The sequence below is a fragment of the Pogona vitticeps genome, chromosome 4 (assembly GCF_051106095.1).
Source record: "Pogona vitticeps strain Pit_001003342236 chromosome 4, PviZW2.1, whole genome shotgun sequence".
Taxonomy (NCBI): domain Eukaryota; kingdom Metazoa; phylum Chordata; class Lepidosauria; order Squamata; family Agamidae; genus Pogona; species Pogona vitticeps.
Genome location: NC_135786.1, coordinates 166,128,591 through 166,155,126, shown reverse-complemented (window position 1 = coordinate 166,155,126; position 26,536 = coordinate 166,128,591). Strand labels below are relative to the sequence as shown.

The window sequence follows — 26,536 nt, the reverse complement described above, 5'->3', positions numbered from 1 at the left end:
GAAACTCAGCACACCCCAATTTCAGACTGAAGCCCAGTGCTGAGCTTCTTCTATCCTTCGTGAAAAGATTGACCTCCCTTTTGTATTGAGATATTTAAAGAGTCAAATTTTAATTTGTTTTACTAAGATGATGAGTTTAATCATGTTTTCATAGTTATATTTACTCTCTGTTTTAGTAATACTGTTTTTCCTAACCATACTGTAAGCTACCTTGGGTCCCAGAGGTGAGAGAATAGCAGCAAACAAATAAAATTCAAATTCACATTATATTATCTCATAACTGCTTTCACAACTCTTTCTCAGTAACCTCAAATATTCATTTTATAAATTCCATATTTTAATTAATGTCCTTAGTGCAGCCACATACCCTGTGACTCCCATACCAAACAAAATGCAATGTGCTGCTTCAAAATTAAGATACCCAGTGTGTTGTAGTGGACAGAGTAATGGACTAGGACTAAAGAGGCCTGAGTTCAAATCTCTATACATAATGCCATTGAAACTCACTGGGAGTGTGGTACTGGTAAAACCAGTCTTTAAACAACTTATTTACCTTGAAAGCCCTGTTAGGGTCACTATTAGTTGGTTATGACTTGAAGGCACATAAGAACATGAGAATTAAGTCACCCTGACTAATCACTCATAGGCCTAGCATACAAGTGAAACTTTCCCCCTTATCAAGGGAAGAGTGCACAGATGGTCAACATCACACAATAGTTTGCTATTGTTATTGTAGTTAAAGAAAATCCACAGTCACTAAGTAGTCAAACTGAGTAAGAATGTTCTGAGAATACATTAATGAATATTAAAGTTAGTAAAGATAAATTAGCCAGCAATTTTTAATAAACAGCTTTTGGAAGTACAGTACTTATAACTTAATCAACCTAATATATCTGGCTTCTCTACTAAGTTAGATAATAATAATAATCTTAGAACTGCACAGCTGGTAGGGACCCTATGGGTCACTGAGTCCAGCCCCTGTCAAGGAAGCATAATTGGGAATCAAACTCCCAACCTCTGGCTCCGCAGCCAGATACCTAAACCACTGAGCTATCCAGATGAGTTATGAGTATACAAGTTCTACACATTAGAAAGTTTAAACAACCTCCTGATGTGCTCCAAAATCCTAATGGTTACAAGCATCTGACAATAACATCACATGGTCTGCCTGACCTGTTTACTTTAAAAATGCAGCAACTTAGACTGAACATAACAACTCTGCAGACTGAATAACTGCAAGACAGCCACGAGCAAGACAAAAACAAAAACAAATGAAAATTTGTTCATATGTTAGAATGAACAAGTAAAAAAGAAGCAACCTTGAAATCTAAGTTAATGAAGGAAAAATAAATTACTGAAGATCAAATACTTCATTATTATTAAGATGGCAACACTTTCTGCAGATTTTAGTAATGTATGCAGCAACTGTCAAATGTTTACATCTCAGTCTTTATTTATAATACAGACATGCCATATTTCAGTAGTAGGATTCCTTAGGGATCTACGTGATCAAAATAGTAATAATAATGATGAGTATTGGGGAAAATGAAGACATGCATCATTTTATCTGAGGACCTTACCTTTGATAGTTTCTTCAACAACTTCCACAACACGATCTATCTGCTGAACCTGTGAAGTAGTAGATTAATAAATGCATCTATTAATATTTTGATAATTTTAAAATGGTTTTGTCTTCCATATATTTAACTCCTATAAAGAGGAAATAAAAGATTTGTTTGTTCACACACACACAGACACACACACACACACACACACACACACACACACACACACACACACACACACACACACACACACTGCATTTATGCTTGCAATAGATGAAAGTTACGAAAAAGACAGAAAGTCCAGTGCTATAGGAGGTACAGTGGTGCCTAGCTACACAATTGCTTCGTTTAACGACGAATTCGCTTAACGATTAGTTTTCCGGAGCGATCTTGCGCTCTGTTTAACAATGTTTCCTATGGCCGATTTTCGCTGTACGATGGTGGGGACCTTGCCTCGCAAGACGGTTAATTTTTGGGTCCCTGTGTTTCGCCTTATGATGGTTTTGACAGCTCGGGTTCGCTTCGCTAAACGGGCGTTTGAATGGTCGCTGTTTCGTTAGATGGCTGTGTTCGCTTGGGAAACGTGTTTTGCTTAACAATGTTTCCTATAGCGATTTTCACTTTACAATGGCAATCCGTTCCCATTGGAACGGATTATCAGGGTTTCAATGCATTTCAATGGAAAACCGCGTTTCGCTTAACGATGAAATCGCTTGACAGCAATTTTTGCGGAACGCATTAACCTCGTCTTGCCAGGCACCACAGTACACTTAATGACTAGTACAGGCAAAGTACAGCCCTCTGATATTCTTCAACTGCAACTCTTAAGCATTCCTCACCATTGACTAAACTGGCTAGGGCTCCACGAAAATCCCCTAATTTACATTCAACTAATAATTTCAAACAATCAACTCCTTCATGAGCTAAAGACATAAGAAGGTACAAGCAACAAAAAACAATCAGATAATATTAGTAAGTTGGTAATTCAGTTTATAGTCTATAGAATATAACATCAAACTGGTTGGAAAGAAAATACAAGTAAAAATGATAAATGAAAACCTCATAATAAACCAATAGCAGCAATTAAAAAATATCTAAAATTCAAATTTATCTCCTTCGGCACAGAACTTTACATTGCTTAATGGTGCAATAGATTGAGCGGGTCATGTATATTATCCATGCCGTCCATTTAATGCTTATGCAGAGTAAAGATTAGTGAAAAGCAATGTTAACCTCTGCTTTCCTATTGATTTTAAAACCCCTATTTAAAGAAGAAACTATTGAAAGTGAAGAAGAGATGGTTCCAAAGTTCAGTGCAAGGACAGCTCACACAAAATCGCAGTGGCAGTTCAAGTCTTCATTCCAAGGGGGAGAGGAGGAAAGGAAACATAAAGGGGGCCATGGACCAGAGCAGGAAGTGGGCAGGCATCCTTGTTCCAACACCCTTTGTTCTGTGAAACACCATCCTCTACTTCGTTGACCCAGGGAAGATGCAGCTGGGAGCTACATTGGGAAGTAGATACGAGGGAGTGAATTGTACAAGGAGATGCCAATGTTAAGCTGAAGTTGCTAAATGTTGACATTGAACCACTAGACGTTATTGTTGAGAAATTACCTTTGAGGCTAATAAAAGCATCTGAAAAACCTTTCATCTCCTATCGTGAGTGAAACATTGCAGACAAGTGGTTCAGAGGGGATGAAAGGGGATCACAGTTCCACTCTCCCAAGCAGTTTCCCTGATGTGAACTAACTTCATTTAATTATATAAAACAGTGGTCGGGGAACAGGAGTAAATTACTCCAAATGGGGTAAAAGTGAAAATCCTGGGGGTAATGAGCAGAGTGCTCCCCCGTCCCTCCCACCCAACCCTACCCTCTGCAGCCAAACCTCAAATTGTAAGCCACCTCTCCCTGTTACTTCCTTGGTTGCAGCAGGGCACTTGTAAATCCTCTGTTCTTTCAGAGATCGGAGATAAGCTTGCTTGATTGGTTACAGCCCCAGGCAATCGATCCATGGGGGGGGGGCTTCTGAATGACTGCTTACTCCGGAAATGACTTCAAGCAAGTAGGAGGAGGGAAAGGATCAAGTTAACGAGGGAAGGAGGGAAGGAAGGTGCCAGAGACCGAGGGCTTCATCCACCTTATTTAAATGTATGGAGAAAAGGGAGGGAGGGTGGGTGAATGGATGTGTATGTGTGTGAGAGAGAGTGAGTGAGAGAGACTGACTCAAAACTATGAAAAATAATACGCAAGCAAAAGAGAAAGCTTGAATTAAGGTGCGCGGGGGGGGAGGGTGTCTTTTTAAGGTGCTGTCTAGGTTTATCATTGCTTTCCTTCCAAGAAGCAGGTGTCTTTGAATTTTGTGGCTGCTGTCACCCTCTGCAATGACCATGGAGCCCAAGAAAGTAAAATCTGTCACTGCCTCCATATCTACCCCTTCTATTTGCTAGGAGGTGATGGGACCAGTGGCCATGCTGTTCCTTATTTTGATGTTGAGCTTCAGACCATTTTTTGTGCTCTCCTCTTTCACCCTCATTAAGAGGTTCTTTAAGTCCTCCTCACTTTCTGCCATGCTTTTGTGTAGTCAATGAAGCAGAAGTAGATGTTTTTCTGGAACTCTCTGGCTTTCTCCATAATCCAGTGCATGTTAGCAATTTGGTCTCTAGTTCTTCTGCCCCTTCGAAATCCAGCTTGTACTTCTGGGAATTCTTGGTCCACATACTGTTGAAGCCTATCGTGGAGGATTTTGAGCATAACCTTGCTAGCGTGTGAAATGAGTGCAATTGTACGGTAGTTGGAGCATTCTTTGGCTTCCCTTCTTTGGGATTGGGATGTAGACTAATCTTTTCCAATCCTCTGGCCACTGCTGACTTTTCCATTGATGGTGATAAAAAAAACAACACTGGTCCTTTGATATTGGGCTGTGGCACCAGGGTGGGTGACATGATCTTTAGCCTGGTTTGTTCCTTTTTGCACACCACACAGAGAATGATTAAAGTGGTAGGGAAAGACACCCCCCCCCCAATTCTGTGTTGGCTCTCTAGCAAGCATGTCATTGCTTGCACCACTCTGGCAACCACTGATAATGATTAAATCCTCTGCGAGCTAGCAAAAATTTAATGCAACTTGCTAGGCACGTTGGACACCTTACTACGCCCTATACCACACCATGGCTGGAGTGCAATGTGTTCCAGCAAAAATAGTACACATCTTTATCAAATTTGGTGCATCCTGCTAGTTCGGTACACAGCCTGTGTAGATTCAATAATATTTTAAATTCAAATAATGTATGATTTCCTTCCTTTCAAATCAAGGGGGTAATGTCGGCGTATATAAATTGGGGGGGGGGAGGTAAAAATGTTCCCTGACCCCTGAAATAAAATGAAGCTCTATCCCTATTTTTCTTCAGGTTGTCAGAAATAATTCAGTATTTATTTAGTGCTTCTAATCTTTATGCAGTGAAGTGAGGAAAGAAGAACTAGAGGGGCATGAAAGAATGTGAGGTTGTAAGGGAAGACGTGTGAATCACTACTGAGAAAATTTAAGGTTTTCAGCTTACTGGAAGCCCCCTGACTTCTGTGAACTGACAGAGCAGGAAAACGTCTGTGGAATAGGTTGGCAGACTGAGTGGTAGGAGAAAGGATTGTCAGCCACCAGCCCGGTTCAAACATAAGAATTCCAACTACAACCAGTTATTGTTTGCTGGACTCTGAACAAGTGACAATGTTCAGGACATCTCTGCTTTCACTCTACTTTCCCTCGTTTTTCATCCATCAATTCAGAACTGATGTTCTGGCTTGTTAAATTAGTTTCCTGTGATACTCACACTGGGAATGGTGGTTGTAGATCTCACTATGAACAAAAATGGCGAACCTTCATTAGTGATGTGTATAGATGTTAGAAGCACAACTATGACTGGACTGCAACAGGAAAGCTATAAGCAGGGTTGTTTCTGCCTTACAAAGACACACGTTACTTCTCAATATAAATTTTGGAAGTGTGGTAATTTCTGAAGACCCATTGCCCTTTCTTCTTCTTCCACTATGGGACATGTTCAAGGACTTTTTCAATCTCAAAAGGCTGCAAAATACTATCAAAATATGTTCTCCTCAAGATCTCACTGTGGCATCCGCCCAGGTCATGCATATTCATATGCTATCTGCAAAGACCAATAGGAGTGCTGGAGGGATGGAGTCACAAGAAATAAGAGACTCAGCAGGAGGAGGTTGAGTTAGATAGAGAGATAGGGTTTTGAGACGGAGAGTTAGAGCATTAGTTAGGGAACTGAAGAGATTGAGGGTGAGTTTATGACTTTGGGCAGGAGAGTGGTGGTTGAGAGTGGATAAAGGAGAATGTTTGTTTAAGAGTTAACAACATTGCTTGTTCTGTCAACACCTGTCTCAATAAACAATTTATATTTGTTTTTTTAAGATGACATATGGCCTGGACCTCGATTATTAATAATAAGTATTGTCGATGAAATCAACTGGTGGCAGCTGAGGGGCACGTAGCATGAGCTCTTTGGTGAAACAATCAGTGGCCCCGTGGAGTCATGACACTTACTAACATCAAAACTAAGTACATAGTCATCAGTGATCCAATAAAGGAATTGCCCAACCATGGTATAGAAAAGATAAATTCCAGATTTTTACCAAACAGCAGAGCAAAAGTTTTAGAATAAAGTCAAAGAATGTAATAGATTATTAGCCTCACCCCAATAATGCTCAGGCCTTGCATGTAGTCTTGCCGTGGCTGGGCTTGTGGAACACATCCAGCTAGGACAACTTTCTTTTTTTCTTCCCGTGCTTTCCTAAGAAGTATTTTAATGCAAATATTATTTTCCATAAATGGCACCATGAGTACATAAAACATGAAATATGTATCTTTAATTAGTGTCGAACAAATAAATGGATGCAATCGTAACACTTTGACATAGGCTATTTTATTTACTACAAACTCTAGCAGAAAACTGCTGGAAGTGTTCCAGCCAGTATGTCCCCAGTCATCTCCTCAGAACATGTCCCTAAGCTCCATCCAATGACAATTTTCCTTATAGTGCACTCATAAACGGAGATTTTTTAATGTCTGGTTGTGATAAAGCAAGCACATTAATGGACACTATGAAAAGGTTCCCAATGGCAATTGTGATAGAATTCTACACATATACTTCATGTTCTCAAAACAATGCCTATGTCTGAGCAGCCAAAAAGCAAATTACCACATTGCATTTGACAAGATCATACTAACAATATAACAAATGAACTGTCTAGCTCTATGATTTGCCTGGCACTGTAGAGATTAGATCAATATTTTTTAGATAAGGAGGCTGATGTGGTCCTGGAGGAAACCACCAAAAAACCAGTAAATTCCAGGAAATTTTATCAACATATCTGAAGTTAGGCACCAAAAAATAAGAGTATCTTTTAAGACTTTCTATGAAACAGCAACAATAGAGCCCAAATCATGAGTGCTACTAACACAAATGACTTGGCAGGTTCAATGCAGTACCAAAAACCAGTGAGAGCTATTTTTTAAAGTTGTAAGACTAGCGCTATATTCTGTTAAAGCATGACGATATATGGTTCATTTTCCCCCAAATCCACAAATGTGCTAAAGTTTAAAATCTCTCCTCACAAAAGAGCAACTGTCATATTAAATGGTATCTGTTAACACATTTCAGTGACACTGACATTTTTCCTAGTCTTCATGAAATACAGATAGGAATGACAGATGTTATTTAGAATGTGCTGCACAACAAGTATGAGCTCAATCTGCTTTAATATAAAATTATTTGTACAGACCTATATGTTTTTGGTGGATTTTACTTTGTACTATGCATAAATGAGCCAAACTTTTAATTATGCTTTTTCTCAAGATATGAGCAAAGTATTAAAGATTACTTTCTTCTTAATGTTATCTAATGATCTCTGCCCAGTTTAACAAAAGACTTAATGTTATCTGTTCTTTCAAAACAAGTTATAACTGGAATCTTGGTACAAATGCCATTAGCTTTCAAAAATCTTAAAAGCAGGAAAAAGTTCGTAAATTTTAAATAGGATAAATAAACACGTCTCCATTTTCAGAACACTTCCTACAATGCAGTTAAATGAACTTTACCTTGGATTTTCAAGTTAATTGGCTCATCTAGAAACATACTTTAACTTAAAAGTGATCTATGAAATCTCACTGAAGAGAAGCTTAATTAGACAATTTGCTTTTTAAAAAGCTAGGTATACTGGAAACATATTATGCAAATTAGCTTAAAAGACATTACATTATTTTAATGCTTGCATGTAACCTTTGCCTGCAAGTCCATAAGCAGTAAAGAACACAATCCTGTCTATTGTGGGTCAAATAATAGTAAGAGGGAAGGTTGAGTGGCATCTAGGAAGGTTTCTATCACTGCCTGAGCATGCACAAGGAAACAGGCTCTACTGAGCCTATGGGAGTTATCCACATGCAAATAGAGCAGACTATACAGTATTACGAGATATTATTTATTTACTACAAGACTAAGTAGAAAATCTCTTTGGAGTGTACAGCAGAAAGGAAGTGAAGGGATGCCTGTGGCAGGTTGACATTTATCCCCACTTTCTTACTTTCCTGAAGCAGAACACAGAGTGGGCTGGGTGGGGCTTAAGGACTATCCCACAACAAATACAGCCAAAGGAACAAAGTCTTTGAAAGGACGTTTTCTATGAAGCTAACTCTGAAAAACAAGCTAATGAAAAAAGGAACTTTTCTGCCACCTGCATTGCAGGATCTAATTCTGGTCAAGCCTGCATGTATATCATTAACCGAGCCGGCCCATTCTACTATTAGAATGAGATGAGTCCCTCAGATGGCAGATAGGCAAAGAGTTGCATGTTTGCTCTGGAGAGCTGATGCTGTTCCATATAGCTTTCCAGAGTGACGGCTGCTTCTCAGTAGAGCCAGGCACTTCTAGGGACGGAGGTCCTGCCTGACCTGTGGCACAGGCTATTTCCCAGAGCATCCCACCCAAGATACTTGGTCCTGAATGGTCTTCAGATCTGGAATCAGAATCAACGTGGAAGGCGCTGCCTGTACACAGAAACAGCTCCATCCTGTTTCCTTCCATTAAGCTTTGTTTGCAAAACAGGTATGGGAATCATCTTTTTTTTTAAGTGACATATCTCAAGAAACTCCAAGCAGGCAACAGAGTAAGCTAGCCTGCTTCAATGGCTCTGTGTTTCCTGTTCCTGTGCAATGCTTGGTTTCTCTCCTTGGCACTCTTTGCCTCTCTCAGAAACTAACCCCAGTCTCGCCTCCAAAACCTGGACTGCAGCTCCACTCAAGCACTTCTGGCCAATCAGTGAGCAGATCAGGCTATGGAGTGGAGTTCCTTGCACTGTGGAAGACGAGTACCTCCCCCTTGGAGAATCCAGAGCAGTAAAAGAAGTGAGATTGGGTTGGGGATGAATGGAGCTTCTGTGACAGAGGATTCCCAATGCTTTCCTTTCTCCTGATTAAACTTGAGAAGGCCAAAGCTTTGAAGTAAGTAGAATCTGCTATGTGTCCCCAACTTAATTAGATAAATTTTATGATTGAGCCTGCAAGTTAAAAACCTGAAAGATGTGACATGGCCCCAGGCATGGAAAATATTGAGAGAAAGAGCAGGGTGAAAAATGCTCCTCCCACTTCTCCCCAGTGTGATTAAAAGCAAGTTTGGGGTGCATGTGACTTGTATACAATGTGATGAAGTTGCATGCATTCTAAAATTATCAAAGAAAGTCTTTAATCAGCAGTGATTTATTGTTGCTGTTACTACTGTTATCACCACTGTACACATGAAGCTGTCTGTGCAACAGGATTTCAGCTAATGAGTTTCATATGTGTAAATTTGGGGCTAAGCAAGTATTTTGCAAAGCTGAGATCCACTGTGATTGAAACAGCAGTCAACTGAGTGGCATTTTTTACTCTCTAGTTTTATAACCTCTCCATGTATACAGTATACAGTATTTCATTTCTCACCACTATTGCTCTCATCAAAAGAACTTTGAAAATATCTGCTTGAGCTTCCTAATCTATGGCTTCGGTCCTGCAATGGATGTATGACTTCCTCTGGACATCTCTTGATCATCACAAACAGCAGTCCTCATGTAGATTTTCCTTGGCTTTTATCCCCCAAATACTGTAGATACTAGTATCTTTTCATGTGAAATCAAATTGTCTCAAAGCATTTTTATTTCTTTAACTTATATATTTATTTAACTTATATGCCGCCCACACTACCCAAAGGTCTCTGGGTGGATTTAATTACGTATCTCAAGCTACTACTCAAAAACCTAATCACATAAATTAAGCCATTTCTTGTTGCGGCCAGCTACATGCGGCTGCTTTCTGTAACATCCACTGTTACTTCATCTGAGCATGGCATTGTTTACCATGCCCTTTTAAACAATTTTGTGGTTTAATCTGAAGGAAGCTGGATCTCAGTTATAAGCAGTCTTTCTGTTCATTCCTCCCCCACTTCAAATCTTTAAAGTACAAAGAAGCAGGATATTACATAGTCAAAATAACCACAGGGACTGTAGAATGACTGAATTCAGAGGAACATCTACGTAAGCTAATGGCTCCTGCGAATTTTACATTACTAATGGGGGGGAAGAATCCAGCATCCAAGCAAAAACAGGCATTATTCTGAAGCTGAAATGTTCTTTTTAAAACTTTACATATACCCTGTTTTGAACTTCCATCACCTTTGATTGCTTCCTTACAATGAACTAAGGTTTGTTCCTATGCTGATTGAAAGCTAAAACATTAATTCTGTAACTTTTAAACTATAATAAATGCAGAAGGAGCCAATACTTGTTATTGCTGATTCAGGCCTGGGTTGGGGAAGAGGGAAGCCATAAAAGCTGAAAATAAGCATAGCACTCATGAAATACTACAGGAGGCAACAGCAGGAATCCAACTTGAAATGGGGAGCCTGGATACTTCTGCATTTCTCTTAAACTTCAAAGCTGACCTGCTCTAAAATGGATGGTGATTTGAAAGAAATAATAACTAAATCCTGTGAGCACAGTTATCTCCTAACATGGTCACAACTGCTTTGTACAGTAAATCAACTGTCTAGCTTTATGGTTCCCAGTGTTGGGTAATCCAGGTGTTCTTGGACTGCAATTCCCAGAAGCACCACCAGCTGTGCTGGCCAGGTTTCTGAGAGTTGCAGTCCAAGAACACCTGGGTTACCCAATGTTGGGAACCACTGATCTAGCTCAAAAGGGCTCTGCTTTCACAATTGTCTCATGCTGAGGTCTAAACAGGAACAGCTGTGGCTGGAGCAAGTAGATCTGGTCCCAAGTGGACAGAAGCAATAAGGATCAGATAAAGAAGGATTGTGCTCTAGAGAAATTACTGTGACAGAGTGAAGCAAAGTACTACAGGTGAGGTGCTGTTCATAACAATCATTTGCTCAGACTAATAGACCAGTCTTGAGGTCACGGTTTTACAGGCTTAGATGAGCAAGCAGCAACTTGTAGAGTCAACACACAGCTACTGACAGGTGGTGCTCTTTTGTGACAACAGTTATCTAAGTGTCTCTGTAAGAGACACAAAGGACCAATGGTACAGAACTAATGGTGCAAAGGGGCTGATGCTGGGTCCTGATGACTAAGTTCTCTGTACCAAGACCTTCCCTGAGTATTTGATATTAACAACTTCCTTCTTGTTCCTCTCCCAGCCTATGTTGGAGACCCTGTTAAAGAGAAATGGGAGTCTTTGCACAGGTTACCTACTGCCACACAAATTTCTTTTTCTGCTCAAAGCACATAGGAAGGACTGGATGCAAGTCTACGTATAGTTCCCATTCCCAAACACTGCTTGCATAGACAATTATAATGCAAGTGGGAAGCAAAAAGGCCCATTTCTGATGGGGAAGAGTTCCTACACTTATTTCAGGTACATATTTCAGATGGGCATACTTCATGATGATCAGGAACAGTGATTACCATCTACACACATTTCTTTTCCATCCCGTTTTGCATCTTAAGTGTAACTCCTTACTTAAGCCTTCCTCCTTCAAGCGAAGTTCAACACACATTATTCTTTTGGTAAGGAATTCAGCTCAACAAATCTATGTTGTTGTTTACTGTCCTGATTACACTTTTCATTGCCACCGCTAAGTACTTTCCACGCATACATTTGTATGGTTTTTTTTATCTACTCGACATCTACTCTTTCTTGCCTACTCTCTGCTGTTGCCCCAACATCATTCCATTTGCTTTTGCAATGCTACCCTAAGTAGCCACCTGTGCACTACACAAACATTAGCAATAACCTTATTGCCTGTAGCCTCACACTATACTAGAAAACAATGGCAGTAGCACATGTATTTCCTCTCTAGCACCTCCCCACCATCAATGATCCTTTAAAGGCTGAGCAAAAGAGCTCATGGCTGTTACAGTATTATATTTCCCCATTTAAAAAGCAGCAACCTCTGTCTAACAATTCTAGCTCTAACTAAGTAGGTTCCTAAGATGAATATAGCACTATTGGAAAGGGCAATGTGAAGGAAACCAGACCAAGATTTTAAAGGGGATACCTAATGTATTTTTTTAAAAGGAAATCCATGCAGGGGTAGATTCCGCAGAAGAGAAATCTAAGCTAAAATTGTAAATCTGACTTTTTTTTGAAAAACGAAAAGTAAAATACACTGACACCACAAAAGAATGGCATTTTTACCCCTGCAATTCCAACGTGAGAAGTACTAGAAAGACAAGTCTAACATGGGGTACTGAGAAAACCATCCAACAAAATATGTGACTTCAAGAATAGTTGTCCTTAGTATCACTTTTTCATTCATTCGACACCATTCATAGCCAAAAGAAGCATATTTCAAGGTAGAAGAAGAACATGATTAAAAATTGCAAATATTTACTTTTCATATGCCTTGCATATATTGTATTGCCACTTTTCATGTTTAGTATTATCCTGATGTAGTAAAGACAGAAATATTTAGGAAATGAATTCACTAATCATGTAAATAACTGATCAAGTACTTACTTATCAGTTCAAAACATGGCACTAAATAATCCAGACATGAATTAAGTGAAAATATTCCAGCAGCTCAATGAAGTTGATATACTTAATTGCTTAAAAAGATGTCATCTTAAAAGAAGCATTCCATCTGCATGCAAAAGAGAATGCCTCCTCCAGAATTAAGATTGCTGTGACACATTTTGCATCATCTAAATACAAAGTATTTATTTCTTCACAATTGTTTTTATATGCAAACAGATGTAGATTTAAGTAAACAGAGTTCATACAATGAAGAAACAAATATATCTTTAATCAAGGAAACAGCTGTAGCCCTTCTCCATGATCTGATCAATTTAAAACCCACCACTTTATTTTCACTGTATCTTACTGGACCATAAATTAATGAAAACATCGAAGGTAATCTAGCAAAAAATAATCTGAGAGCTAAAAGTAATTTCATGTGTAATCATTCATTATATAAAAAGTTAGACTTAGAATCTGCTGAGTGTGCTAAATCTGTTTTTACAACATAATATGCTCTAGAGAAGGGAATGCTACTCAGGATACAGAACTGAAGCTTTCTCTTGTGAACTAAGTGTTAAACAAGAATTCAGCAGAGCAATATTGCCACCTGCTGACACTCAATGAAACAAAATCACTACACAGTTAATGAAACACTAACATATTGATTGCACCTTTAAAGGTTTATGACTTTTCCCTTATTCTAATTTGGAAATTGTATTATATTGACCAGGATTTGATCTTGCCCAGATCAGTCTAAATGATCATTGTTCGCATCTTCTCTGAAAAAGGGCAACAACCCTTTTCCTCAGCTGGGAGAGAACAGTGTTAATGAGATGCTAAGAACTGTTGTGGAAGCAGGCACTGATGGCCACTCTTGCAATTAAATTTCAAGTGCAGTGGGGTGGTTATGACGGATCAATAAGGCCAGCCAAATAAGATTCCTTTAAAGAGTAATTCTAGAGTGTGGCTTCTGATGTGGTGCAACTTCCTCGAATTACTGGACCACCTCAGAATTTACAACAGTGATTCTGCTGCTTTATGAAGTTACCCTGTGTCAAAATCACACCAAAAGATCGTTTGTAAGCTTAAAATGTTGATGCAGGAGTCCTTTTCATACAAGAAGACACATAAACACCCTCTCCTTGTCCTGTGCAGTATTATATATGTAGACTGTATTAGTTTTATTTCTACATAACTGAAGCCTAAGAAATAACACCATGTTGACATATAGCAGATGTGAAATTCTAACAGTACGTAATGTTATTTTTGTCTTCTGCAAAGCATTAAGCTATTGCAAGAGAAATGTTAATGTTCTATAAGTAATGCCCTTCACCCATCCCATCCTATGAACTTAAGGGTAAACATCAGAAACTGCTTCAACAAGATATACTGTAAAATGATTGCTTTAAAAAACATTAAATCAGACTACCAAACTAAATCTGATGATTTTATTGAGAATTCATTTCATTTCAGGCACACGTCCTTTCATTTCACAAACAAGGGAAAAGCCACTTTTGGGTTCTTTCGTTCTGAGTTTTCCTGTCTTGTTTTTGACACTCCAAAAACTCTAATGAACCCTTAAAAACACTCCAAAAGACCAGAGGTGAGTCAAGAAAGAATAAATCTATTCCAAAAGCAGGCTACAGTATATGAGAAAGAAAAGTCATAAAAAACTCACCAAATATATACATTTAATAGAATAAATATACAGCAAATTAAGAATTGCCCCCCAAAAATGAGGGAAAAAAGGGGGGGAGGAAAGGACCCAAGTAGGAAACAGACAGGCATCCAAGATAAGAGGGCAGTAGAAGCTTAGAACACAGTAATTCCATCACAAAGGAAAAAAAGACCCCAGTAAAATGAACACTACTTAAGTCTTAAAGTTTCTTCAAAAGATTCAAAATTCCCACTCCTTTCTACCCAAGTGTTCTGACTGGCCACTGACAGTCCTTGCTGGTCACACAATCATGTCTTTACAATAGCCCTTGTGATGTTATGGGATGAAAAAATTATCAAGTGATTTTGACACACAAGGGTGAAAAAATGTTAAATATACATAGGGTGAAAGGAAGATTAAATGCTAGAGGGAAACATAAAATGTCATATTTCCCTCTTTTGTTAATATTAATCATTAATGTTTTGGAGCACTTTTTTGAGAAATGAAGGGAAAATCCACAAAAATAGAAAAAGGAATCTCTTTGTCAAAACACAAGTCTTATTCCTAGTAATTATGTCTTTGGGGCTGACATGAAGAGATCTTAATGGTGGTAGCGAACAGCTGTTCAAAAATCACTGATGGGTGACAAGTACAACATAGATTAACAGATTAACCAAGGTAAATTGCAGTTATAGTTATCACCATCTACACGGAAATGGGAAAAACTGAGACATGGAAAGTCCAAACAGACAAAGGTAGTTGGCACAGAATAATATATGATAGTCTCAGAATTGTTTTTGGCACATTACATAATTTTTTCAGGTACTGCCTGAACATTAAATCTCACTCTCAAGTATAGGTTTTGTAAATTCAGCACTATTCAGTAGATTATTTTTCCTAAAATGGTAAGAGAACAAAAATGTGAAAGCAGCAATGCCAAAGATGAAGCAGATTAAAGAAAGCAGATGCTGTAGAGTATTAGGAGAGAAATGTGGTGTATATGTCCCATACATCAGAGGTCATCAACCCCCGGTCAGGTACTGCTGATTTTTCCAGTTGTTTTAGTCTGCAGTGTCTCTCATATACCAGATACCTTGCAGTTGTGGACCACAAAATGCAGCATTCACACCAGAATCAAAGAACATGAGAGACACTGCAGACTAAAACAACTGGAAAAATCAGCAGTAGCTAAACATGCCCTAAAACAAGCTGGACATGAAATTCAATTTCAAAATACTGAAGTACTGGATAACACCAGCAATCATTATTTTAGACTGCACAGGGAAGCCATTGAAATCAATAAACACCAGTAGAGCTTCAACAAAAAAGAGGAAAGTCTGAAACTGAACAAGGCCTGGCTTCCAGCATTGGAAAATACAGCCTGCAGAAGGTCAACGAACTCTACCCAGCCACAAGGACCAGGGGTCATTGCACACAAAAATGACCACCCATCAACCACAGTGACAGATAATCTCTCCCACTTATCACAACAATACATCCACAACAAAAGCACGCTGATCACCCTATCTCCTGAAAGGGACACTCAACTATCCAACAAACAGCAATGGAGCATGGACAGAGTTCCTACTCCAGTCCTCTGAAGATGCCGGCCACAGAGACTGGAGAAACGTCAGGAAGAACAACCTTCAGAACACGGCCAAAGAGCCCAAAAAACCCACAACAACCATCAGATCCCGGCCGTGAAAGCCTTCAAGAATACATTAATGCAAAGTCGTTGTTAGAAACCTGGAAGGCAGGTGGAAAAACTGAATTAGAAAATGGGTTAACAGCTCTGGAAAGTGGCCAGACTTTAATCACTGGAGATTTTAATTACTTAATGGACTGGTAAAACTTTTATTATTAAAAAAATTAAGAAGTCACCAAATATTGGGACGTAATAATAGGATTATGCTCAAAGTCTGTTTAACAATGTACACAAGTCAAAGCTATACTAGTTCTACTAATGGATATGAGTTAATTAAGGTAAATGAAATGTGAGAATCATTTTTATCATGCCACAGCATGAGGTGGAGGAAGTAAAAAGACACACACTTTAAAATCAATAAAAAAGTGTCAGAGGCAATGAAGCAAATACTATGTGTGATTTTAAGATAGAAAGGCTTCAGGATGGAGTGAAAAAAATCATAGCTCCCAATAAAAATGTTCTTTTTGCCCTGGTAAAATAACAAATTACTGTAACTACTTTTCTTAAAACACAAACAGCAGCATCTTGTGGCAAAGTGTTTAAACTGCTGTACTGCAGCCAAAACTCTGCTTGTGGCCTGGGTTCAATACCAGGTAGCCAGCTCGAGATTCATTCAGCTTTCCATCCTTCTAAGTTAGGTAAATTGAGTACCCACCTTTTGGGGAGGAGGGCAATGTGTAGTCTGCATAATTAAATTGTAAACTGCCCAGAGAGTGCTTATTGTCTTATTAAAGATGTGAGCCACCTTGGATGGCAGGATATAAATAATTTAAATAAATAAATAAAATAAATACTAGCCCACTATACAAGTTCTGAACCAAAAGGGGTACATAACAACACTGGCAGAATTCAGCAATTCAGCACACTACACAGTAACATGAAACTGCTGAGCATGATATGCATAGGAAATTTCCTTGCATCTGAAAACCTTAAACTTCAGAAATCTATTACTGCATTTGATCTGCTCTATAGCAGTGAGTATAAAGCTTCAGTGCTAAGTGAGCAGGAAAGACTAACAGCTCAATGCAGGGGGGGTATGCCATTTTACCATCCTGTTGGACGGGGGGGGGGGAAGGAAGAATGCTTCCCACAAGTATCTTTTAGTTTCAAAGGAGTGCCCTTAAAAGCTTTTAGCATCCTGGATAGGATAAGAGGCAACAGAATGAGGGTAGAATGATATACAGTGGTGCCTCGATTTATGAACAGAATCTGTTCCAGAAGATGGTTGGAACTCAAAGCACTATTTCCCATAGGAATGCACTGAAACTCCATTAATCTGTTCCGGCTGGGGGGAAACAATAACAAAACACTGCAAGCCCCATTGGAAGGGGAAAAAATCAACAAAAAAACAAAAACAAAAAACAAAAAACAAAACAGCAACCACCATCGAAATGCATTGGGCCAGGAAAAAAAAATCACACACAAAACCCACAACACCACAGCAAGCCCCACTGGAACACGTTGGGACTGTGGGGGAAAATTGCCAAAAACCAAAACAACACAGAAAGCCCAATCAGAATGCGTTGGGGCTAAAAAAAATCACCAAAAAACAAAACAACAGAGCAAGTCCCATCGGAAAGCGCTGGGGCCAGAAAAAAACTGCCAAAAAACCCACAAACAAACAGAACAAGCCCAATCGGAATGCGTTGGGGCTCAAAAAAAAAATCACCAAAAAACAAAACAACAGAGCAGGTCCCATCGGAAAGCGTTGGGGCCGCGGCGGGGGGAATCGCTGGGGGAGGGAAACAGAACAAAAAATCTATTTCTGTCTGAAAAAAAATCTCTGAAAAAAATCACAAAAAACCCACAACACCACAGCAAGCCCCATCGGAATGGCTATGTGACAAAACAACAACAAAACAAAAAACCAAACAGAACAAGCTCCATCGGCATGCCCTGCGGAAAATATCACCAAACAACAAAACAACACAACAAGCTGCATCGGAACGCACTGGGCTGAAAAAACCCCACCAAAAAACAAAACAACATAGCAAGCCCCATCCTGGTCTACCATAAAGAGAAGACTTCATGAGAGCAAATGCAGAGGGTTCACCACAAGGTGCAAACCATTCATAAGCCTCAAGAATAGAAAGGCCAGGTTAGACTTTGCCAAAAAATATCTTTAAAAGCCAGTCTAGTTCTGGAACACCATTCTTGGAACAGATGAAACTAAGATCAATCTGTACCAAGATGATGGGAAGAAAAAATTATGGAGAAGGCTTGGAACGGCTCATGATCCAAAGCATACCACAACATATGTAAAACATGGTGGAGGCAGTGTGATGGCATGTGCATGCACGGCTTCCAATGGCATTAGGTCACTAGTGTTTATTGATGGTGTGACAGAAGACAGAAACAACCAGATGAATTCTGAATATACGGTCTGCTCAGATTCAGCCAAATTTAGCAAAGTTGATTGGATGGTGCTTCATTGTACAGATGGACAATGACAAAAAACATACTGTGAAAGGAACCCAGGAGTTTTTTTAAATGGAAATAAGTGGAGTACTCTGCAATGGACAAATCAATCGTCTGATCTCAACTCAATTGAGCATGCATTTCACTTGCTGAATACAAAACTCAAGACAGAAAGACTCACGAACAAACCACTGAAGGCAGCTGCAGAAAAGACCTAGCAAAATATCATAAAAGAGAAAACCCAGCATTTTATGATGTTTAAGCATTCCATATGTCAAGCTGTCATTGCCTGCAAAGGATTCTCGACAAAGTATTAAAAATGAACATTGTGCTAATCTGTCCAATTACATTTGAGCCCCTGAAATAAGTGGACTGTGTAAGAAAATGGTTGCAATTCCTAAACATTTCATACAATATTTTTGTTCAACCTCTTGAATTAAAGTTGAAAGTCTGAACTTGAATTGCATCTCAGTTGTTTTATTTCAAATCCATTGCGGTGGTGTACAGAGCCAGAATTATGAAAACTGTGTTGGTGTCCAAATATTTCCAAACCTACCTGTAGTCAGCATAATCTTAGTCAAAGTATTCTTCCTATGTGTGAGAGAAGGGATGTTGCCTCTTCTCAGATTTCATTTGCCATGCAGTTTTTTAAGAGATAATTTCTAGTCACCTTTCCTAAGTCTGGACTCCTTTTCCAGTTAACTAAACAATTGTAATTGTTCACTTTAACTGATAAAAAGATTAAAAGCAGCACACTTATGAAGAAGAATGGCAATTCATGACACAGAAAGGTATCTCCCTCTGGGATTTGAAGCCGTATGAGACAGATTATTCTCTCTCATGCATTTCACACACAACAGCTCATACTAAAATACAGTGGTGCCTTGCTTAACGAGGATAATCCGTTCCAGCGAAATTGCTGTAGAGCGAAATCCTCGTTAAGCGAAATAAAAAAACCCACCAAAACGCATTGAAAAACCTTCAATGCATTCCAATGGGCTGAAAACTCACCATCCAGCAAAGATCTTCCATAGAGGCGGCCATTTTTGGTGCCTGTAAAGCGAGGAATCCATCCTAGAAAACAGCTCGGGGCAATTTTGTACACCCGGCGGCCATTTTGAAACCAGCTATTTTTAGATCGCCGAAATATAAAAATCGGTTCCCGAAGCAGGGAACCGATTGTTGTGAAGCAGATTTTTCCCATTTAAACTATCTTTTTGCAATCGTTTTTGCGATCGCAAAAACCTAATCGTCAAGCGATTTCCTCGTTACACAAGGCAATCATTAAGCGAGACACCACTGTATATCAGTTAGTCTTTAAGGTGCCACAACATTTTTGTCTTCTTTATTTTTATTTTTAGGCTTTGCCTGATATTTTCTTGACATTACAGGGGAAATAGAAACCAGCTCACTCTGAATAAACATACACATCACACTGAAAATACTATATAAATCTGAAGAGTACCCATGAATACTTAGCAGATTTTCAGTTCTGTACACAATTTCATGGTTCTGAATAGTTTCCTTCCTTCTATGAATTGGAGAAAGACAGATGGAGGAAACTTAGGTGATGATTATCAGCATTAAGAATATAGTGGGTAGAGAGATAAATGTATCTGAAAGTACAGGAGCCAGGTTTTTTTTTCATGCTCAGTGACATTTTTTCAGAACCTTTTGCAACACAGTTCAGTTATTCTCTGTAGCACCACAAAGTTCTCAGACAGAGATATTTGCTAGGTTTTGGCCCAACAAAGATAATGGCCAGAGAAAACACTGGAGCTTATCAGTCCAGCTAAACCAGATAATCTGCAGAGCTAACAAAAGACCATCAAACTTTAAAAAAAATGTGGCTTAAATCTCAGATCTCACGTTTAGCAACATTATGCTAGAGAAACCATATAGACTACTGAGCTTTGTGCTGCCTTGTCTTAGCTCTGTCCTGTCCCACTGGACTGCTACTTTCTGGAACTTGATCATCTGCCTAACCTTGACTACATAGTTCCCCTTTGGCTTTCTGATTCATCTTCCAGATTATGACTTCTGTCTCCCCTGACTACACACCTGCCTCCACTATTCTGGACCTTGAACTCTGTCATGACCTAGATTACGTACTTGCTTCTGATCTTTCTGATTGACTGCATGCAGGACTGACCCCATGAGGATCAGAAATCAACACAGGGTGAATCAAAACTAACAGTGGTGTGCTCTGTTGTCAGTGTCTGTGTCCTGATAATATGCTTTAACAGTTTTTGTGCATTTAATAAGTACGGGCTAGAAAAGATGGCTTTTTAAGGGATTCTTTTGCAAGAAAATGTGGAAACTCAAGCGTAATTTCAGTGCACTTAAGGGAGTCGTTGAGGCAAGAGAATCAAGGCTCCGTTCAGACATTTGTAGCAAAATATGAAGGCAGCATCATAGGTTAGCTGCTCTCTTGTGGATTCTCAAAATCAAGACAGCAGTGCTGGCCTGCAGCTGACCCACAAGCGGCAAAAGGACAAGACAGCATCAATCCGTCCCTGCCCTTTCAAGAAAAGAAAGTCAGCATTACTGCTAAAAGCAGATTAAGTAGATTCAGTGAGAGAAGCATGTGAAATGAAAGAAAGCTCTCCACACTTTAAAATATGTAGCATTTTTCTTATCTAGTAAACATAACAAATAAAATTAGGAACTCATTTGTTGTGTTCTAGATGAAGGACCACCAAGAAACAGTTTTAAGAGATGTAACATAAAATAGAACGTGTTATTTAAAAGTGGTTTAAATAAAATCCAGCCACATACATTTATAGTCATCTAAAGAAAAGAGTTAGACTTCTCCTTGGGTTTCTCTATACATATTCAAGGACACTCACTAATCAAGGTAATTGTGGCAACCCCAGACCTACTGGAGTATCCCACCCTGTAGTTATGCTGCCACCAACCATTCCATATAAGGAGTCACACAGACCAGGAATGGATTTTAATAAACAAAAGAACAAGGTTTATTGACACAACAAACAGGGTAAATAAAAGGATCAGTTAAATAGGATAATGTAACGTGGCATAGTCCCAATCATACACACACAACAGATTGGTTCCCACAGAACACTTTAAGGTAACGCACAGACCCTGAACCTATCAGTTCTGGCTACCTAGAAAGAAACCTGAACCTATCAGGTATGTACTAACTGACAAACAGTTGTACCCAGTCTGACACACAGACTCCAACTCCAACTCCACATATATATACAGTACAGCTCCTCCCCCCTGATGTCCCACCTTCCACTCCCCATAGGATGGAACTTTCCCTCCAAACCCATGACAGACAGGTACCATCAGTGCTGTATGTGACAGTAATTTACCTGACAGTCATTAATTTGGAACAGATTCAGCTGGACAGAGTGAAGCTTCCTCATGACACAAATAGAAGTGGGTTGTACAAGTGTTTGGAACCTTCTAGAAGCAAGAACCGACCAAAACAGTCTCTTAAAACATAATATTCATAAAGCAAATATTCATATTGTTTGGTTGTCCAATGACACAAATATATGTAGGGCAAGACTGGCACAAAGCAAAGATCAGGTGGTCAGAAAAATATTAAGACCACCACTATTTGCACCATACATAATCTTTATGGAGCATAGGTCCACATCTACAGAATAATATTTGTAGGCATATTTTTTGTAATTTTCTATAGAAAATTCAAAATAAATACAGTTCACATACTATAAAAATTATAATGCAGCAGCTAAGGAGGCTTTTTTGTTTCTAATTTAAAAAGATAATTTAATTCAACTTGTTTGATACAACCATGATCAGCTGTAACATAACCATAGGTTCTAACATGTTTCTTTCTACAAAAATCATATTTTATTTTAATCCAGGTTGCATTTTAAACAACACAGTTATACCAACTTTATATTAAGAATAATTTAGTGTCTGTGATTTCATATTTCAAAAATAAGTGTTTGCTTTAAATATCAGTATTTAAATAAGTGTTTACTTTAAATATTTAAAAACAATTAGTTTAATATAATATCAATTTAGAATCACAATACATTAAAGAAGGAGGTTACCTACCTGTAACCATAGTTCTTTGAGTGGTCCTTTGTGAATCCACATAAATGAGTAGTTCTGCGCCTGAGCTGAACATATTGGAAGTTTCTAGAGCTTAAAGACATATGATTAGTGGGACGTTCCCCCATGGAGTGCATGCTCCGCCCATCCTAGATCCCCTCAGTTCCTGACAATTGCCTGCCGAGTAAAGGAGTTGTTAAAAATAAAATGTGATGGACAGAGGGGAGAATGGATGGGATGTGTGGATTCACAGAGGACCACTCGAAGAACTATGGTTACAGGTAGGTAACCTCCTTTTCTTCTTTGTGGCCTCTGTGAATGCACACAAATGGGTGACTAGCAAGCACACTTACTTGATGGTGGGACATCACGGTAGGAAGGATGCCAGGACAGCTCTGCCACAACCAGCATCACTCCATGCTCTGACATCTAAACGGTAATGTCTGACAAAGGTTGATGGAGTAGATCATGTTGCCACATAGCAGATGTGAGGTATTTCAATCCCACAAGGCAGTAGACGTTGACAGCGCTCTAATGGAGTGTGCTGTTAGATGATCAGGAGGTGGCTTGCTTGGTAATTCATAAGTCAAGGAGATGGTTTGGACAATCCATCTAGAGATAGATTGAGGGGAAGCTGGTGCTCCCTTGAGAGGACAATGAAAGCACAGAAAAAGTCTATTTGTTTTCCTAAAGGCTTTGGTCCTGTCAATATAGAAGGCAAGAAAGCGTCTTACGTAGAGTGAATAGAGAGGTGTTGAGAGGTGTTGATGGTGATAAAAAAAGAGTTGGCAAGACGACCGGCTGATTAAGGTGAAAATCAGATACAATTTTGGGTAAGAAAGAAACATCAAAGTATAACCTAACTTTATCCAGATGGAACTGAAGAAAAGATGGAGGGCAGCGAGTTCACTAGCTCATTTAGCGGATGCTATTGCTACGAGAAAGGAAGTCTTAAATTATAATAATTTAAGATTGGAAGAAGCCATTGGTTCAAAAGATGGATGCATAAGAGCATTGAGGACAATTTGTAAAGACCATTGATGGATAATACACTGACATGGTGGATGAATATTATTAAGTCCCTTGAGAAACTTTTTTACAGTCAGGTGAGACAAAAGTTTATCTGATTTAAAGTTAGCAGGTTGATGAGCAACGACGGCTGAAATATAGACATTTAAGGTGGAATAAGATAGTCCAAAATTAAACAGGTGAAGCAGAAAGGTGAGTACAGTTTTCAAGGAAACTGGTGTTACAGGTAAGTTGTTTGAATCAGCAAAGGAGAGGAATGCTTTCCATTTATTTTCATATAGGAGTTGGGTCGAAGGCTTTCAAGCTTGACTGAGGACGTCTTTTAAGTCAGGAGTATCCTCCAGGCTGTCAGATTCAGAGATGGAATATCTGGATGGTAGACCATCTCGCGCTCTTGTGTGAGAAGGTCAGGAATCAGTGGGAACCGGAATGAGTCCATCGACATCAACCTGAGGTGAGTGAACCACAATTGCCTTGGCCACCAAGGAGCTAGAAAGATCATATTCGACTGAAAGTGCCGGAGTCAAATGATTGTTCTTTGTATGAGTAGTATTGGTGGGAAGAGGTAGAGTAGGTCCTTGCCCCAGTCTATCAGGAACGCGTCTCCAATGGAATTTTCATTGACTCCAGCGCGAGAGCAATAGACTTGGCATTTGCGCTGGAGGCAAAGACATCGATGGTCAGGATGCCCCACCGATGGCAAAGACGATCAAAGATGGTATTATTCAATGACCATTTGTGTGGTCTCAATGTCAGAGGTAGTCTGCAATGTAATTTTCTTCCGCGGCGATATGCACTGCTATTGGGAAGATGTGATATCGGTAACACCATTCCCATAACTTGATGGTGAGGTATAGAAGGGATAGGGAATGAGTACCTCCTTGCTTGTTCACATAATACAGGGCAGTAGTATTGTCCATGGCAAGCTGAAATGTACATCCTGTGATAAGTAGAAAGTGTGAAAAGTTCCGATAATCACTAGAAACTCAAGATGAATGATATGTAACAATTTTTCTCGATTTGTCCATAGGCCATGAATCTTGTAATGAAGGCAGTGTGCATCGGTGGTAACTTGCACCGTCAGTTGGAGGGGCATAAAGGGTCGTCCAATGAGTAGGTTTGGGAGAATTGTCCACCAGGTGTGTTGTCGGGCTGATTTGGGTGTTACTGTTAGTCGGATAGATGGATAGTCTGTCATAGGATTGAATAATGACAGGTATCACGACTGGAGCGATCTCATTTTGAGTTGAACATGTTGCATGACCGAGGCTGTAGATGCCATGAGTCTGAAAAGATGTTGCACGTGATGGGCTGATACGGAGACTAGTGGTCGGAGAGGTTGAATAGCCTTTTTCAGTTTGAGGATTCTTTCTTGTGGGAGAAAAGCTCTGGCGTGCAGGGAGTTGAAAAGGGCTCCGATGTAAGTAACCCTTTGGGCAGGTTCGAGGTGTGATTTTGCAAAATTCACTTTGAGTCCGAGATCTCGAAGTGTGTAGAGCATGAGGTTGGTGGCCCTGATGGCATTGTGATAGGATGTCAAGACTACTAGTCAGTCTATGTATGGAAAAATACTTATACCTTGAAGTTGAAGATGTGCAGCAACTAGTGCCATACACTTCGTGAAGGTCCTCGGTGCTGGGAGAGATCGAAAGAAAGAGCACAGAATTGATATGTAATATTGTCAAACGGGAACCGAAGAAATTTGTGATGGCATGGACAAATCTAAATGTGGAAATAGGCATTTTGGAGATTGACCATAATAAACCAGTCTCCTGCGAAAGTAGAGGAATGATAGTGTCTAAAGTTAACATTCTGAATCGTCAAGGTTGAAGAAATTTGTTGAGATGTCTGAGATCGAGAATGGGCTGGAGTCCTCTGGTTTTTTTGGGGGGGGGGAGAACTGTAAAGTATCTTGAGTAAAAGCTATCATGGAGGTCAGATGAAGGAATTGTGATTATAGCTTGTTTGCAAAGAAGATAAACTTCTTCTTGAAGAACTGTAGAATATGGGGTGTTTTTGACTCTTCCAATTGGTGGAGGGGATTTAAACTCTATAACATAAACATACTTGATGATAGAGAGGACCCACTGGTCATTCGTTATAGCTTGCCATGTGTGAAAGAATGAGCTTAGTCTTGTTCGGAATCAAGCTCGAGAATGGTAGAATGGTAATTGGAGCTTAGGGGTATTGCTTGCCCTTTTTCTGAGGATGATAGAAGGGCTGGCATTGTTGCTGATTCTGAAAGGAGGATGATACCGAAGGTGAAGGGCCTTGAAATGTCTTATCTGATGATTGCAGTTTATACTGTCAGTACGGCTGGAATTGTTGGTATGATTGGTGTTGAAAAGACTGTTGATAGAATGGTTGTCAGTATTGAGGACGTTGGTACTTGAATGTTTGTTGAGTAGAGTAATGCGTATTTTATAAAGGTTTTCCATGACTTTGTTGGGGTTTTTTTTTTCATTAAACAGTCCAGTTCCGTCAAACAGGGGATCCTCTATTCTTGATTTGGCATCACAGGAAAGCCCAGTAGACCGCCGTCTGACGGGATGAAATACTTTGATGTTTAGCTAGTGTAGTAGCCTCCATTTGGATATTGATGGCTTCGGCAGCAGATTCCAGTATAGGGAGGATCTTATTCCATAACTGTCTTTGGTAAGCTCCCATTGCCGCTTGATAATTCGCGACTATCAGTATGAATGACGTGAGAGAGTAGATTTGTCCGCCAAATATGTCAAGCTTTCTTCCTTCCCTGTTGGTGGGAGCAACGGAAGATTTGTTTCTAGCTCTGGACTGATTGGATTCCACTATTATAGAATTGGGTGTAGGGTGCTTCGTGAGGAAACCAGTATCAGGTCCGTGTGTTTTGTAACGATTTTCTGTCCATCTCAAAATTTGCAGTGATGATGGAGACTTATCCCAAGATTCTTTAATCAATTCTAGCATGGCTGAGATGAAAGTGAGACTGAGCAGAAGCATTTTTTCTTGATTGATATAATCAAAAATCAAATCGGTTTTGGGTGGTGGTGGTTCTTCGATCTCTAATTGAAGGGACTTGGCCATTCTCGCTATTAATTGGGAGTAG

At 39.4% G+C, this 26,536-nt stretch overlaps 1 protein-coding gene across 6 annotated transcripts in view; it reads right to left on the bottom strand.

Annotated features, from left to right (window-relative positions):
• CDKAL1 (CDKAL1 threonylcarbamoyladenosine tRNA methylthiotransferase) overlaps positions 1–26,536 on the bottom strand; it is a 356,111-nt gene that overhangs the window by 248,058 nt on the left and 81,517 nt on the right. For all 6 annotated transcript variants that reach the window (XM_072998681.2, XM_072998682.2, XM_078393501.1 and 3 more), the window contains 2 exons: positions 6,278–6,374; positions 1,581–1,629 (listed from right to left, as the gene is read on the bottom strand). In XM_072998681.2, coding sequence (XP_072854782.2) covers positions 1,581–1,629; positions 6,278–6,374 — 146 coding nt within the window. The remainder of the gene's footprint in view (positions 1–1,580; positions 1,630–6,277; positions 6,375–26,536) is intronic.